Source organism: Haemaphysalis longicornis, unplaced genomic scaffold, assembly GCF_048455015.1.
Source record: "Haemaphysalis longicornis isolate Haplotype H1 unplaced genomic scaffold, Haemaphysalis longicornis Haplotype H1 scaffold_7, whole genome shotgun sequence".
NCBI lineage: Eukaryota > Metazoa > Arthropoda > Arachnida > Ixodida > Ixodidae > Haemaphysalis > Haemaphysalis longicornis.
Genome location: NW_027526422.1, coordinates 177,184,844 through 177,202,483, shown reverse-complemented (window position 1 = coordinate 177,202,483; position 17,640 = coordinate 177,184,844). Strand labels below are relative to the sequence as shown.

The 17,640-nt window shown below is 45.9% G+C and overlaps 1 protein-coding gene across 3 annotated transcripts in view; it reads right to left on the bottom strand.

The window, feature by feature from the left end:
- The window catches only part of LOC144147265 (sulfotransferase 1E1-like), a 55,126-nt gene extending 39,076 nt beyond the window's left edge, over positions 1-16,050 (bottom strand). Inside the window, exons 1-2 of one of the 3 annotated variants that reach the window (XM_077679357.1) lie at positions 15,562-15,716; positions 13,117-14,136 (exon numbers count right to left, since the gene is read on the bottom strand). In XM_077679357.1, the coding sequence (XP_077535483.1) occupies positions 13,151-14,122 (972 nt within the window). In that variant the 5' untranslated portion in view covers positions 14,123-14,136; positions 15,562-15,716 and the 3' untranslated portion in view covers positions 13,117-13,150. Of the gene's footprint in view, positions 1-13,116; positions 14,137-15,561 lie in introns of those variants that run through there. The other 2 variants (XM_077679358.1, XR_013317876.1) reach the window with 2 other exon arrangements.
- Positions 16,051-17,640: the final 1,590 nt, after the last annotated feature.

Here is a 17,640-nt window from a genome sequence, read left to right as displayed (position 1 = left end):
ACGATCAAATGCAGAGCACTTCCGGGGGCGCACCACGTTAAGTAGTTTGCGTTACGTTAATGTTGTTGCACTTGTTGCTGTTGGTTGTTGTATTGTAATTAAATGAGGAGACGTAATTACGTGGTCACATGACATAATTTATTAGCAGGTGGGTATGACATCATTTATTAGCAGGTGGGTATGATTATTGTGGCGCAGTGGGAAGAGCAATATGTACCTCGCGTTCCGCCCATAGGTAGTGAATGCGTTGTATCAGCAGCTTCTTGACGTAGTTTGAATGAGTCAAGGATATAAGGGGCGTTCGTAGCCCACCATTCTGTGTCGGCTTTGTGGCGCAGTGGGTAGAGCACCATGTACCTTGCGTTCCGCCCGCAGGGGCGTGGGATCTAAACCTGGCGCCGGTAAGTATTATTTTTTTATATAGTGTAGGGGGAGGGGTGCGGACGACGATGGACAACTAGAACGGGTGAAATCGTGAGTTAAAGAAATGCTATGCAGTTAACATAACTTGTACAAAGTATTCAAGAAAAGAGGACATCCAGTGAATGCTGTAGGGAGCGCGGAAATTCCTTCGCCTTGTCGGTCACCGACTTACGGGACGTGGTTTGTGGAAAGTTCCGGAAATGTTCCGCTATTTTTCGCAATTGATGAAGTAACTGGAAAACCGCTTCGAATGGAGCTGGACACGGGCGCCAGCGTCTCCATCATGGGAGAGAAAGAATTTCATGGGCGCTTTTCTGATCTAACAATAGAGCCCTCAGACGTTGTTCTCAGAACCTATTGCGGAAACGTAACACCTGTCAAGGGTAAAGTTACCGTCCCGGTACAGTTTGGCAACCAGAAAGCGATCTTGCCGCTATTTTTCGCCCCTGACCAGTGCCCTACACTCCTAGGAAGGAACTGGATTAGTGCTCTTGATATGAACCTCACCGTCACCATCAAGTCACTTTCGAGCGTGGACGAGCTGCTTTCGCGCTACAAGAGCGTGTTATCCGAAGATCCTGGAACCCTCAACGGAGTGAAAGCCAAACTATTCGTTGAAAGTCAGGTTTTTCAAGCCCCGCACGATTCCGTTCTCACTTCAGGACAGGGTTGCAGAAGAACTGGAAAAAATCCAACGCGAAGAAGTACTCGTACCTGTCAGAACGTATCAATGGGCAACCATGATCGTTCCAGTTGCGAAGGAAGACGGCGGCATTCGCGTGTGCGGAGATTTCAAGCTGACTAATACTCCTGTCGCGGATCTAAAAAAGTACCCAGTGCCGAGAGTCTAGGAATTGTGGGCCAAGCTTTTCGGAGGTCAGAAGTTTACGAGGCTTGATTTGAAGGATGCGTACTAACAAGTGGAGCTGGACGAAGAATCGTAGAAGCTTTGCACGATCAACACTCCGCAAGGTCTTTTTAAATACATCAGGCTTCCTTTCGGCGTTTCTTCAGCTCCAGCCATTTTTAGAGAGAAATGGAGAACTTGCTGCACGCCTTGGCGACGTCAACATGTATTTCGATGACATCATTGGGACCGGAAAGAACGACGCCGAGCACTTCACAAATATAAACCGTGTCCTGCAACGCCTCGAAGATTGAGGCCTGAAGCTTAAGCTTGAAAAATGCACTTTCCTCGCCAACGAGGTGGGGTACCTCGGTGACGTCATTGACAAAGAGGGCCTGCGCCCAGCACTGAAGAAGGTTGAAGCAGTCTTGAAGGCTCGAAGTCCCGGGGACGTCGGACAACTGCAAAGCTACCTGGGGCTCATGAACTTTTCCAGGAATTTTCTACCAGACATGTCATCAGTGCTCCGACCGTTCTACTGGCTGCTCGTGAAAGGCGCGCGGTGGAAGTGGACCGCAAAAAAGGAAGAAGCTTTCAATAAAAGCAAGGAGCTGCTGACTTCCGCCCCGTCCTACAGCACTTCGATCCGACACAGCCCATCGTCCTGACCTGCGACGCTTCACCGTACAGCGTGGGAGCTGTTCTCGCACAGCGAGACTAAACTGGAGAGCACCCAGTGGCTTTTGCATCTCGTAGCCTTCTGTCAGCAGAGCAGAAGTACAGCCAACTTGACAAAGAAGCCTTGGCCTTAATATTTGCAATCACCAAGTTCCATCAATACCTGTGGGGCCATCATTTCGAGGTAGGGACGGATCACAAACCCTTGCCATAACTGCTGGGACAAGACAAGCCGATTCCGGAGCGGTCATCGCACCCAATGATTAGATGGGCAATTACGCTTTCGGCGTACAGGTACCAGCTCATCTACCGACCGGGAGCGTGCATCAGCAACGCCGACGCCTTGAGCCGGCGGCCGCTACCTGCACAAAAACGTACGTCCCACAACTCTTAGACATCTTCATGCTTGAAGGATCCAATCCACGACTCCTGTCTCCTTCGACTATTTCGAAGGCAAAACTTCGTGACCCCATACTGTCTCGTCTGCTTCGATCGTTAATTTCAGGTGACGAGATTCCGCAACGACAGGAATGGTCGCAGTTTCAAAAGTGCCAGATGGAGTTCAGTATTCACGAGAACTGCGTTTTGCGGGGTGCCCGTATTGTTATTTCCGAGTCCCTGCAGGGAGACGTTCAAATCTTGCACCATGAAACACATCCTGGAGTGGAGAAAATGAAAACAGACGCGCGAAGCCACATGTGGTGGAACGGACTTTACCAAGACATTACCGACAAAGTGAAGCACTGCCAGGCGTGCCAAAAAACCCAGCGCATGGGAAGGAGAGTTCAATCGGCTCCCTGGACGTTCCCGAAAAAACTGTGGTCGCGACTTCATGTGGACTTCGACGGTCCATTCAAAGGCCATTACTTGTTTGTTTTCGTTAACGGGCTTTCAAAATGGGTGGAAGTGGTCCCAGTCACTTCATCATCTGCGGAGAGTACTAGAGAGTACCTGCGGAAATTTTTTTCCACGCATGGATTGCCGGATACAGATGTATCTGACAACGGCACTGCTTTTACCAGCGACAAGTACGCTAACTTCCTCGCTCGCAACGGGATTCGCAGAATTCTCGTTCGCCCCTACCATCTTGCTTCGAACGGTGCCGCCGAACGTGCCGCCGAAACTATAAGGTCGAAGCTCAAGAAAGCTCAGCCGGGGGATTTTCAACCGAGCATCGACCGCATCCTCCTCTCCTACCGAACTACGAAGCACTCGTTGGCATGGTCGACACTCTCTGAGCTTCTCATGCGGCGAAAACTTCAAGCAGCTCTCGACCCGCTGAATCCGAACCTGCGAGCAAACGTGGAGTTTAAATTACTCAAGCAGAAGCTTCGCTGCGACGAGAATGCCCGCAAGGCACATATGCCTTCGCTAGGAGAGCCTGTATTTGCATGAAACTTTCGCCCAGGCCCTGCCTGAATTCCTGGAACTGCCCGGAATGCCACAAGCTCGTCTTCAATTGAGATAGAGCTGCAAGACGGGTCAGTCTGGAACAGACATGGGGACCACGTTCGACCGGGAATTGCTCCCTGCATTATCTCCGACGACGAAAAGCCGCCGCAAACCCCAGTTGAAGCTACCGAAAGCGATCAGACCGACGCCGGAGGCAACCCAACACCGGGTCTACTGTTTATGCCGACTCCTCAGCCGCAGAGAGTCGTCCGCCACCCGAGTTCCGCTTCACAAGCAACGGAGCCAGACACGAAACGTCAATCGCAAGAGGGGTCGGACCGCTATCTTCGGCGCTCGCGCCGACGAAGGAAATCCGCCAGTTATTACGCACAGTGAAGACAAGCTTCCCAACTGGTGAACTGATCAAATGCGGGAGGAGGGTCATATTCCTTATATTTCACCGTACTACGAAACGAGAGGCTGCAAGCGAGCGGCCGCCTGTGCCCGCAACTGCACCGCTTCTCGGGCGCGGGGCAAGCGAGCGAGAGGGTGATATCTGGGAAACAATAAACACTCTCCCCATTTCAAGCGGGGCAATCCAGTCTTCTCTACGGCAGCATTGCGTCTGCTTCTTCTTCGTGGCGCTCAGCGCTGCCGCCGTGTCTGGGCGCCTTCGTTCACTTGCTAACTACTGGGGTTTCCGTTGAGACGATCATAACAGAAACTGTGAAAACAAAGGAACTAATTGCCAAAGAGAAGAATGTGAAATGTCAAGTACGGGGATAGGATTGGATTACCCGAGCTCGCGAAACTGATCAACAGAAGTAAAAAAAACGACATTCGTACACATGACATGGCAGTGATCAAGAAAACGCTGCAAATAGGCGGAAGCTTGGAAGCAGCTAAGGGAAAGGTAGTAATCTACAAAAAACAGGATGTACGCCCTGAGAGATGAGCAGGGTAATATTACGCACAGCGTTGACGAGATAATAAACGTAGCAGAATGATTCGACACCAGAATTTCTGCCAGGGACGATGGACGATACAAACTCAAATTGCGATGCCCCACTAGTAACTAAAGAGGAAGTTGGAAAGGCTGGTAGTGCATGTGTGCCGGGTTTTGTGCCGGGTTCTGACCACCAAACCTTCGCCCTTGCCCAGTCCCGATCCTGTTCTGGTTGCTCCTTCTGTGTTTTTCTAGGAAGCCCTGGCCATTAAATTCGTTTTCTCAAGGTGGCTCGCGGTGTAGGCCCGAGCGGAGACATAGAACCTCCGCAAGCTCCAATATCCTGACGTAGGTCCTTGGAAACAGCTCACCATCCCAGCACTTCGTCATGCGACCGCAGTGCAACCTCCACGGGTCTGAGGCTACTCCTCGCTGCGTAGCCCGGAGGTTCCACAGAAAGCGAAAAAACTCTCCGTGGTTCCCTTAAACTCTTCCGTTACCGACATGAGTGGCTCGTGCGGCTGACGGGTATCAGTCGTGGTGAGACCAGAGCCATAACTTTCGGGTACAGTAAACATTGTCCGGTCACGCGTTTCAGTGTACATTATTTTTGCCTCACGTATACTTTGTCCCTTGCGGTTCCTCTTTTTACTATGCTCATCATATTCTCGGTTTATTGAAATGTATATGTAACTTTGCACACCCGAAGTTTTTGCTACGTATAAAAGTCTCGCGAGGAAATATATATATATATATATATATATATATATATATATATATATATATATAGGAAAGCAAGTTCTCTTTGCTGAAACGTAGGCCACAATCGTGCTTTTAACTTGTTCGAAGTTTTTCTTCTCCTATATATAATATATATATCTACAGGGTGTCCCAGCTATCATGCACCAAGATTTAAAAAAGAGAAATTGCGTAACTCGAAGAAAACCTAGTGTATAAAGTTTGCAGTACTGTGAAGAAGCGGAGTGTAATTTTTTCGTTAATGAGAGGTAATTAACTAATTGTAATTATCTAACTCGAGAAATACTGTCCTAATCACTAAAGTGCCAATGAGGCACTTGTAGGTAACCACGAGGGGCATCTAACTGTGGTACTTTCAGCGACTAATTAATTGCGTAGTTATTTATTCTGACTGATAAAGGAAACCCGCGAAATGTGAAAAATACCACGTTATGACGCTCACGCGCGCATTGTAAAGCAGCGTCCCCAAACAAAGCTGATTGAAAGCAACTGCTTCGCGTGTTACCCGCCCGAAGAGACAACGCATCACCTTGATAATAGCATGCATGGAAGGAGCACCAGCAGCAAGATTCGAGGGACGCGTGTGCAGATATAAAACAAACTCGGTCGCGATTTATTCTTTCTTCCTTTTGTCTATTTCATTCTGGCTAACTCAGAGGCAGCCTGTTTGAGGGCGTTGCTTTACGGTGCGCGCGGAGGCGCCGTCACGTGGTATTTTTGATATTTCGCGGGTTTCCTTTATCAGTCAGAATAAATGTGTACGCAATTAGTTCATCGCTGAAAATACCGCAGTTAGATGCTCCTCGTGGTTACCTACAAGTGCCTCATTGACACTTTAGTGATTAGGAGAGTATTTATCGAGTTAGATAAGTAATGACAATTAGTTATTAAGTATCATTAACGAAAAAATTACTCTCTGCTTCTTCACAGTACTGCAAACATTATGCACTAGATTTTCTTGGAGTTACGCAATTTCTCTTTTTTGAAATCTTGGTGTATGATAGCTGGGACGCCCTGTATATATATATATATATATATATATATATATATATATATATATATATATATATATATATATATATATATATATATATATATATATATATATATATATATTTATATATATATATATATATATTCATATATATATATGTATATATTTATGTATATTTATATGTATGCATGCACAGTAGTCCCTGCTTAATTAGACACAATCTCTCCAATGTTATTCACAGCATTTTTAGAAGAAGTATTCAGAACCTTGGATTGGGAACAGATGGGAGTATGGGAGAATACCTCAGCAACCTCAGATTTGCTGATGACGTTGCCTTCCTTAGTAACTGGGGGGACGATTTGCAAAGCATGCTTTCCGCACTGGACCAACAGAGTAGAATCGTGGGCCTGAAAATTAATATTGTACCGGCGTAATTTGGTCCAATGCCTGCCGCTACGGTAGCATGCTTTCGCAAGGAAAAGTCGAGGCGTTGAAGAGGTTTTAATGTTAACTAATTTATATTACTGGTAACATTGATGACATTTAGCACATAAAAATCAGAACGAATACACTTGTTACATAAATGAGAAAGACAGCCAATAGAACGAGAGTACTTAGCGGGACATGGCTGACTGGACCTCGTTCTCCCGGCGGGAGGGCACGATGACGAGCGGCAGAGTTTCTGAACTGAGTCCTGGTGCAGGCCGCCCGCCGTCCGCCGCCCTCAATAGCCGGAGGCGCCGCCTTATATTCGCTTCAAGCGGTCCAGTGGGGGACGTATGGGGGGAAAAAGTGCATCCTGGGGCGTGCGGACGCAATGGAACAAGGCTTTCTGCAGCCAATTGGGAGACGCTTCTTAGCTCCAATCAGACATGTTCCCGCCAAAGTGAAAAGAAAAAATCAAACACAGACACAAGGCCGAACCCAAAAACGCGCACTTGGAGAACCATGGGTGTAAAGAAAGCAGTTTACACAAAACGCACTAAAGTAAACTGGGAAAAAACAGGAAGGTCGTGTGAAGAACACCGAGGACACGGAGCCCGAAGGCGAACAGCGCACACGCCACGGGAGAGTATGGAACGCCGCCGCCGAGGTAATAGAAGCAGAGAAGACGGCTCGCTCCCCTCAACAGCCGTCGTCTCCTGGTCGGCCAACGGGCAAACATACGGGCCGGAGCCGTTTCTCAGAAAAAAGGGGGCCAGGGCCCAGCCGCGTCCGAAGCGCTTTCACACAAAACACTTGGGAGGAAGAGCCCCGTTGGCGGGAACAGAACTCAAAACAACCAGAAATCATCAAGAGACCTCCGCTTCGCGACAATATTCAAAAAACCAAAGTAATGACCAGTAACGTCAGGACAGAACAGCGGTTTGAGATAGGTGGCGAGGCAGTGTAAGGGTTAAGCGAATATATCTACTTAAGCCAAGTTGTGACCCCGGATCCCAACCATGAGGCAGAGATAACTGGAAGGATAAGAATGGAGTGGAGTGCATACGGCAGACATTCTCAGATAATGAATGGCCGCCTACCAGTGTCCCTGAAGAAGAAAGTGTATGACAGCTGCATCTTACCGGTACTCACGTACGGGGCAGAAACTTGGAGGCTGACTAAGAGGGTTTAATTTAAAATCAGAACGACTCAGAGGGAAACGGAGTGAAAGATGGTAGGTGTAACATTAACGGACATGAAGTGAGCGGAGTGGGTCAGGGAACAAATGCGTGTTAAGGATATCTTAGAAAAAATTAGAAAGAAGAAATGGACGTGGGCAGAGCATGTAATGCGAAGGCAACATAACCGCTGGTCGTTATGGGTAACAGAGTGAATCCCTAGAGAAGGCAAGCGTTGCAGGGGACGGCAGAGACGTAGATGGGCAGATGAGATCAAGAAGTTTGCGGGGATAAATTGATCGCAGTTAGTACAGGACCGGGGTAATTGGAGAAAAATGGGAGAGGCCTTTGCCCTGCAGTGCGCGTAGATAGGCTGGTGATGATGGTGACGAAGCATCGCAATGTTGGTACACTCGTTTAATATTAAACTGTCCGCGCATGTATGATGTATGTGTCGTATCCACAGAACCGAAGCAGGGGGTTTCGGTTTCCTGTTCGGTTTCTTGTTTGGTTTTGCTGCATACACGTTTTTGATCCTGGAGGGTTCAGGCGTGTCCTCTTTTTTATTTTTATTTTTTTTTTTGCTCTAAGTTATCAGTAAACGAGTAGGCTATTGGGGAGCAAAGGTGTGGATGAGCTGACGTCACAGGAATGAGGTTGGGCTGCACTTCTGTGAGAGCAAACTGAAATGTTCGAGTGGACCCTTCTTAGCTGTAGCTGTAGATGTGTAGATGTGTAGCTGTAGATGTGTAGAAAGAAAAAAGCACGGATTTAGTGTATATATGGCCAAAGCGGTATAAACTTGAAACTCAGCAAAAAGTGGATTAATCTTTCAGTCATTTGCACTGCGTCAGGCTAGCATAGTCGGGCATTCCTTTTTTTATTTCTAAGATTGCCACGCCCCACAGTCGTGAGTGTCTAGATAAACGGAAACGTGCGTCTGAGGGATCAAAAGAGAATATAACTGCTACTCGAAACTTTCTGGATTGAACTGCGTTCAATGAACACATGAGATGTGAAACGTCGCATACATCGACGTCAACAAGGAAAGCGGAAAGTGTCAATGGGACATGTGGATGGGTCTTTCCCCTGTAGAGATACGTTTTGCGAAAATAGTTACCACAGGAAACATTTCCTAACAGTTTCTTGAATGCTGGTTATTTCTGCCGGAGAATGCAAGCGCAGCTTTGGTGTTTCTTTCTTTCGTTTCATTTATCAGTCGTTAAAAAGTGCGAACTTCCAACGTTTGGCTTTCATTTATGGACTTCATGAGGCTGTACAAAACATGAAAGAGCTATGTGACGGGCTGTTATTAAAGTTGGAATCTACCTATTTAGGGCTTTGTTTTCCAAGAATGCCGGTGTGTTTACAGTGTATTGTGTGCAAATGTCGCCTTTCTTGTTCTTGAAATCCCCACTGCTGCTATAAATATTGTCAATACTTCGCCAACATTCTTCACATTAGACCCTGAGCAAGTGCTTCATGCCCCACGAAGTTACGGATACACTCACGTGCAGCGTAAGCAAGCTTTGTAGCACAGCAAAAACGTTCAAACGTGAATTTTTTCGGCGTAAAGACCAGGTCGGGATACGTGCATGCGCATTATCATCGTAATATTCATCATGAAACACAAAACTACAACAACAACAAAACCCTAATAATGCACTGCCGAAATCACACTGTGCTGATCGGTGCATGCCAATCATTCTTGGCACTATCTACATTAGTGATTTACGATCAGAAACTACATCTCCACAGTGAGGCTGGTAAATACGCTGGGGTGTATGGGCCAGCGATTACTCCCGCACTTTTCTTATTCCGCGCAAGCCCTGCGTGTTGTACACGATTACACAACCAGAGAACAACCAGTTCGCGTAGTGGGGTATTGACCAATGCATCACATTGGATTGTTTGCTGCGTGAAAGTACAAAAAGCTGGGTGGTCATTTTACCAAGGTAGCACTGAGCGCACGCTCTCACTGATGCCAGACCACAGACCAATATACCCCTTTGCGGATACATGTTCATCTCAACAATATCATACTAACGTCACTAGTCAAGGATATAAAAAACTAATGTTGGCGCCAAAGACAGAAAATTCACCCGCATTTCCCCGAAGGGGAGCATGGGGAAGTGCGAATGCACGGGTGATGCGAAGGAACTCTTCTTGGCCAATCGCCCTAAGTGGGTATGTGGTGGGGTCGCTTTCGCACTTAAAAAGTCTTCTTGGCCAATCGCCCTAAGTGGGTATGTGGTGCGGACGGACGGATGGCGGTGGACGCGTGATTCAGGGTCGCTTAAGAAGTGCATTCGCACTTAAAAACCAATGTAGACTAGGCGTACATATACGTCTTACATGCGTATCCCAACAATATCCATCAGCAGTACCACTAAGGTAACATCAAAATAAACAGCATAATAAAGTACCCTGAGTGGTAGATTCTGCGTTATTCTTTGTGTGATTTGGATGTGTTTTTTGTAGTTGTAGCAACGTTGATTATATGTAATTTCGAAGAGCAATCATACGTCTCCTAGATATCTGTAATGTCGATTGCTTACAAATTCTCGATATCTGAAGCACGTGACGTGGTTTCCTGGGGTGTTTCTTACCGCATGGACTAGGCTTCTTTCTGCCGCTGATACCGCTGCACAAGGGTCACTAGAGAAGGTTTGAGAGGATCGGCACTCTTCTGCTATACTTCCGTGGCGCCGCAATTATCACTGGTCAGTTCCCACCACGATCCATTTGTTTACACTGCGACATGCATTGTAACCACCATTTGGTAGTTTATTCGCTTTAGTGGGCCAATTATAACCCTACCTTGTCCCACCCTGCTCTGTGGCTGCACCCGACTTACATCGTGGTGAATGGGAATCAAAGTTAACGCGTGCAGCAGTAATTCAGCAGCAGAAGTGAGTCCGAAGATACCACAAGGCTGCCTCTTCGGCAGTGTTTTTAGCAAACGCACCGCTCTAAGTTAGCGGCGAGGACGTAGAAGCGGCAAATACGCCACACTCGTAAACACCAAAATGGCCTCCGTTGGGGACTTGATACCTTATCCAGTGACAATATACTATACTACACAGCCCACCTTGTTTGCATGGTGCGTAAAACACAATGCACACCTGATATTTCCCAGGAACCCGCTTAAGATTGTCACCTTCTTTATGGATATACGATACCACCGCAGTTATCATTTTCTTTTCGACCGTCACCTCAGGATTGATCCTCTTACACTGCAGTGTTTGGACTATTAGAGCGTGATCGCCGCCCAAGTCGCGCTCAGTTGAAAATGTTATATTGACCTAAGCTTCGAGCGCCTCATTAAATCAATATGCAATTAGAGGGAATTGTGTAATGTTATTACAAACCATTTCTAAGACGTTTAGGGTCAAAATAAAGGAGTGTGCTTGTGTGCGTTTGTTTTGCTTAGAAATGCCGTCATCAAAACTCCAGAAAAGTGTTATTTTCTGGTACAATTATATAAATAAGTGTGTCCCCGAAATGTCCTGCGCTAAATCTTTTCGCTGGTCGTTCAGTTTTCCAGGTCATAAAAGGGAAGATGTTTTTTATGAGGTGGGTATTTCGCATGCGGTTCAGAAGTTGTCGCACTAAGCATCAGTGAAAACAACAAAATCTGTTCTAGAACGGTCCCCTTCCATGTCGCTCAGCGGGCCATAAACAGTCTGGGGCACCGACTTGGCCAGCGAACGCGGGGCAGAAAGTATCGTTCCCCTGAAATTTCCTTTAACCTCGACGTGCGACACTCAAGCTTCGCTACGCATTACGTCGTGCCAAATACAAGCCTTTTAAAACACATGGCTTATGCCCAACCAGTCCACCACGCTTTCGTGAGCGACCACAGTTTGCATCTTACTACAAACGCCATTCGTAGCTCGGTCGGGCTTCACTAAATATCCGTGTTGGGGGCAGTTTTATACTTCTGTTAGCGGAACGCAGGGGCCCGATTTGCGCGCACTATTTGGGACAGGGTCGCTGGACTGTTAAAATGTCAGTACAAGAATCGTTACTGGAATTGCAGGGCATCGCCTGCTAACTCGCGCAGATAATGTTGCATTCGCTGCCGGAAGGAAAGTCATTTTATACAGTTTCTGCACTTGCAAGATGAATCCTATCAACGGGTAGGGTACAAAGCCATATCTCGTGGACACTGTGGTGCTCGCTAATAGGAGGCCCTAATTCTGCATGAAAGGGGTTGCTGACATAGGAAACGAAAATGAGTGTTTTGCTGGCAAGGTCACCAACTCAAGTTTTCCCACGGGTTTTACGGGCAGGAATTGTAGGCGCACATTATCCACAGAAAAGACCAAGGTTGCTTGAACCCAGCTTAAGCCTGAATACGTGATGCCAACTGATAATATTTTTGTTACCGATTCCAGCGTGCAGCTAGGAGTACGAGACTCGCACGGTTAGTATCCCGGTTCCACAACTCTCACACAATAAACACTACAGCTGCCATAACTCTAGCCTAATACCACAGAAACACCACTTGACTACAGTCCGATCAGCCCAATCACAAAGTATCTCGATAATTTTTTTAGGTCTCTGGAATGCGTTAAACGTCCACACTACTACCTTTTCATAAACAGCGCAAGCTGACATGCCGATGACCTCAGTTCGAATTGCTAAAATGGCAGGTACAATAGAGAGTTTTATCATAGCGTGCTCCGTCCGCTAACGCTACGGCGGCGGGTAGCGGGCGCGACTGGGGAGAGCAAATTCGTCACGGTGGGGTGGATTAGTTCCGCGCGGCCTGCCTTCGCCATGCCCGCTCTTTCCCTCCGCTGAGGGGCAACCTCCTCGCACTCCCCGCGCGCGCATACGCAGTCCGGTCCCGCTACCCGCTAACCGTAGCGTAGCGTACGGGAGCCGCTATGCTAAAACTCAATATTCTCTTCGGGACCTTCTGGCGTTTTACACATACAAAATATCCGCGCAAGGGATCTTCGGAGACGGACCGTTGATTTAGCTGTCTGTTCGCAATGTACGAGCAGAAATAAAATGACTATATGTTACAAAATTTATATTAGCGTGCTCCACACGACAGTCAACAGCAGCCTTAGGGCTAATGCCGAATCCAGTTCAGAATTTTCGATTGTTCTTTTTGAATATATTTAAACTTGCAGCCCCACTTATTTTTCGAGGCTTTGAGTTTGCAAATTGAGCCTCCCTCTTTAGCCCCCTCCCATTCTAACATATTCCTAGATCTTCACGGAGAGTTCCGCAAACCCTCATCTAGCACGTTTATGAAACAACACCTCTAGAAAGAAAAGTATTTGAAACGTTACCACGATTGCAGCGTCTCCGGCAACAATATGCTTTAGCTTTTGATGGCATCCAACGTGACCCACCTAATACAGGAAGAATGGGAGTCCGTCCTCTCGTGTAACACGGAAACCTCATCTGGTACAACAAATGTTCGTCACGCAAAAACAAATCGGTCAACACACGCTAAATAGGTAACAAATTTTATTATTCCTAGACTTTCAACTTTCACTAATAATTTTAATCGCTTCTTCTCGTATATCTCGCCAAAGGTTCATGACAGAAGACCTCCTTTCTACTGCGCTGATCTTCGCTTCCTTCTGCCTCAACTGTTCCACTGAAAAATACTTTTTCCAGCCACCCACTTTAGCCTCCCTTACAAGTCCGTACTTCTTGGTATTCCCGTCGTGGCCATCCTTGAACGTCACCTCTAATCGTTGCATGGTTCTACTCCACTCGGGATCTGAAACACCACTGAAGTCCAGCACTGCAATGTTCTTCATTTGTTCCGGTGCAATTCTTTCAAGCAATTTTCCAAGCAAGGCTTCATCATCCTCCAGCTCTCTGCCGTACTCCTCGGCTAAAAAGTAGGCCAGCCGAAGGACGACGTCTCTGGTGTCCCGCTTGAGCTCCTCGTAGGTCACGAAAAACATGTTTGGTTCGTATCGCAGGGCGTAGCCGGCAGCTACGTGGTCAAAGTAGCTCCCGTGCCCACCGCAGTCTTCACTGAGGAACGCCTCGAAGAACTCGTCGAAGGTGCCGTCCTGGAAGCGGAAGGTGCTGAAGTTTGTTACCATGTGGTAGAAGGAAACGCAGACGTCCCACGGGTTGCGGGCCACGTAGACGTACTTGGCCTCGTCGCTCATGGTTTCCCTTCGTGGAGGCAGGTGGGTGAGGATGAGTCGCATGGGCAGCCTCGGTCTCCACTCCTCCAGCTCCATGCCTTCCATGAATCGCTGGTTGTCCGTGTACTCCTTCGCACTGCGGACAGGCTCGCCCCTCTTGAGAATCAGCTGTGTGATGTGAAAGACCCAGTTTGTGCCGCTCTTCGGGTGCGTGAATTGGACGAGGTCTCCTTCCGAAGCGCGGAAGTTGAAGTTTTTACGAAACATGACAGGGTCGAAATTAGGATTTCTGAGTACGCCATCGATGGTTTGAGCGTAGGGCTTTCTGGAAGGTGCAGACAGACGCATTTGGGGCGGCTTTCCTGAAAGTAGGAAATTCGGAAAAGCGAAGGTTTTGTGACTACTAAGTACACTTGTAGTCTAAGTGACTACTAGTGTTGTGTTGTGACTACTAAGATCGATCTCAGCTCGAAAAACATCTTTTTGACAATACCAAAAAAATCTGGAAATATCTGGCTGCTACAATAAAATTATCTCGTACCTTTCAATTCGCTTTGTATTTGTGATAGTGATTAGGTGTTCCTAAATACGCCCGCTACACTGTTCTTAAGGAGTATTGGAATGATCGGTAGACGTTTGTGGAAATACTTCCCGTTCTCATTTTTTTCTTGTAATTTGAAAAAGGTTGAACGGTAGACGGTGTCCTACAGATTTTTTAGATGAATTTAGTCGGTGTAGTAAAAATGACAACATCTATTATTGCGTAACCTAAAATAATGCTTAGCAAGCGAACGGCAACTGGTTTATTTATTGGCATTTAAATTCTTACCACTCAATTTCAACCATAGCATTTACCCGCTACTGTTGCACTAACAAGTTTAGTAAGCTTCATACTTGCTCGTCAAATTGGCGAGGAAGTGCTTCTCAACATGGCCTTAAAACAAGTGCAGGCAGTCTAACACTGCTCTTAGATATTTGATGATGATTGTTACCTACTTCAATCTCTAGAATAGCATGAAGAATCATGTTTAAATTGCATCATATGAATACTATGCTTTAATGCTCGCTTTACCTTTTGGTAAGGTATACTGCGCCAACAGTATGTCATTCTCTTTAATTGCTAACATTTGGACGGCAATCATTGCGCTCTGTGAGTATTTGCGTCCTCGGCTTCATGAAAATTACCTTAACGGGAATGATTGTCTCCACTCTCTTGAACCACACCACCAAAGCACCAATTATACCTACATGAAAACATGGCTCTGAAACCATCGAGGTAAATACTGCCCCTCTGATCGCCCAGCTGTCATGGGTGCTCTAAGCCGGAACCACTATTCTGCAACTACTCACACAAAAGTATTTCGGAGTGCGTTTCCCCGAGGAAAATTTACAAGCCTATAACTTCGAGCAATTTATCTTGCTTTGTAAATGAGTAACAATATTCTTGCCAAGTTAACGGCGAACAACAAATTAAAACAAGAAATAACTCGAGGCTGTAGCCGAGAAAAATATCATGCTGCACATAAGCATCAACTGTTTGCAGCGGGCAATGTACTCATACAGTACGCTGTACGTGCTGCTGAGGGTGGATTCTGATATGGTGCCTTGTAGACGCTCTATTTTCTAAGCAATCTGGCAAATGCGATCGTTAGTTTCGTTCATGCGCACAAAAGCCTTCACCTCAACCAGTGGGTAGTATGCTAGAACTCACACAAACTTCCGTTGCGAATAACTTTTTTCATCCAGGCAAGCACTGCAGAAAAAATAAACAAAGCATTTATACTCACGGCTTCTAACAAAATAGGTGGCTGGTTTTCAGGTGGCTTTCCTTGCTAATGTTGAAGCTTTGAATGCGATGCAGAAACTGGTATTCCACCAATTCCGCATCGGCTTTATATGCGAGCGACTCCTGTTTTCATCTGCCTAAAAACAAAAGCAACCAATGAGGCTTCGCTGTATTGCCTCCCCTACTACCAAATCTGAGTTCACGTGCGGTTGGCAAGGTAACTCAGATTGTACATTTCCTTGCATTCTTTCCGCTCCTTGTCTAGCTAGCTCTCCGAAATCGTAGTTCTTTGTAACATAGCCGCCTCCTGGAGCCGCACACGTGTTTCTCAAAAGCGGAACTTGTTCGCACATTGACAAAAGCTGAAACAGTAGTATCTATTCTTTTTGGGAGCAGATAAGCCATTAAAACCCGGCAAAAGCACGTTCTTTTCGGCGTGACGAGCATTGCCTGTTTCTTTCGTCGCTTGCAGCTTATATTACCTGTTAGCTGGCAGTTTTCCCATTGCCGAGTAAATTTCTTAGTAGCCTAGCACTTCCAACCAGCGTTATCTCAGGACTGAATTGTTCCTATTTTTATTGTTTTAAAAATATATTCCCACCACGATCCGATAACATTAGTACTCTCCCGCTATATTTGGTGCTCTATAAAAGTTTGAAGTATAATAAATTTCGGCGGAATGCCGTAAAAATTGCATTCATTTATTGTTGGTTGGTGGTAGATCTCGTACCCATTTTGGAAAAATGTTAACGGTAACTTTTGCGCACTCGATACGGGGACACAGAAAAAGATAACACCAAGACAAACGCAGCCTGAAAAAATGTATTGGTATGACGCTTACTAAATTTATTTATCTATTTGTTATTTTTATTTTTTTATTATTTTTATTTTTTATTTATTTATTTTGGTTATGATTTTATTTATTTATTTATTTTCTTGTGGTTTTATAGTTTGTTTATTTTTTATTTTTTATTTCTTTATTTCCCTCAACGCCCGGAGAAATCACATCGTCTCTCAATAAAATCAGTTTCGCAATTATTTTCTTTATGATTACTGGTACTTGTAGTTCCCGTTTGCCAATTCAAGAAGAGAATTGGGATGGGAGTGAAATTAGTCAGGATACCCTTTTTGGAAGCCCAGCAAAATTACAATCCTCAATTTTTAGTGAGTCCGCAACAGCACTAATAAATACACCTGTTTCAATTTTACGATCAATTGAACAATAAATATGTAGAGAAACATCCAATGCATATCTTCGGGTGTGTATTGACATTACTTTGTGTTTGACCTTAAATTGCCGGCTGAATTTTGAAAGGGCGCTACTTAATTTTCTTTCACGCCAAACTCCTTTAAGTTGCTGCCGGACTAACGAAATGTTTTATCAAAGGAAATTATAGAATTCATATACCTTTTTTGAATATTTTATGTAATAAAAACGCGTTTTCCGGAGCATTGTGAGGTATAGTGCCCCCTGTACACCCATTTTAAGCTCCTTTTTGAGCCCAACATTATCTTGGTCGCAATCAAACATGGATACCGTAGAGGCACACTACCCCTCGCTTCTCCAGAGGCATGACAACTTCCAGGCAGACGTCATCACAATAACTCAACTCTGCATCGTGAACGGCGCTATTTGTAGCGGTTATCAACAAGCACTCGAGCGTGCCTACAACTGAGAAGGAACCACGCGGCAATGTGATCTTGTCATCAAGTGCTCACTACAGGAACCACGGCACACTTGTAGTTATACGACGATGATTCATGCGGGGAGAAACAATAACCTACTTCTAAAAATGTCCGGGCCTTTCTTCTGCATCTGATTCAACCGCATGCGGACAGAATACTAAGCGCTGTCCACTAGTTTATTAGCAACATCACTGTTCTAAGTCGCAAAACTCTCCCAGCCATGAAGAATTTCGTGCAGCAGTGAATAGCTTGGCCATCATTATGAATGCAATCATTGAGCGCGGGTACCATTTGATGCCTGTCAAAAATAAACACTTTCTGAGGACACCCTTCACCATCCACTCATTGCTCTTTGAATGCTTAAGGGTCCAGTTTTTGTCCGTCAAACTAACTG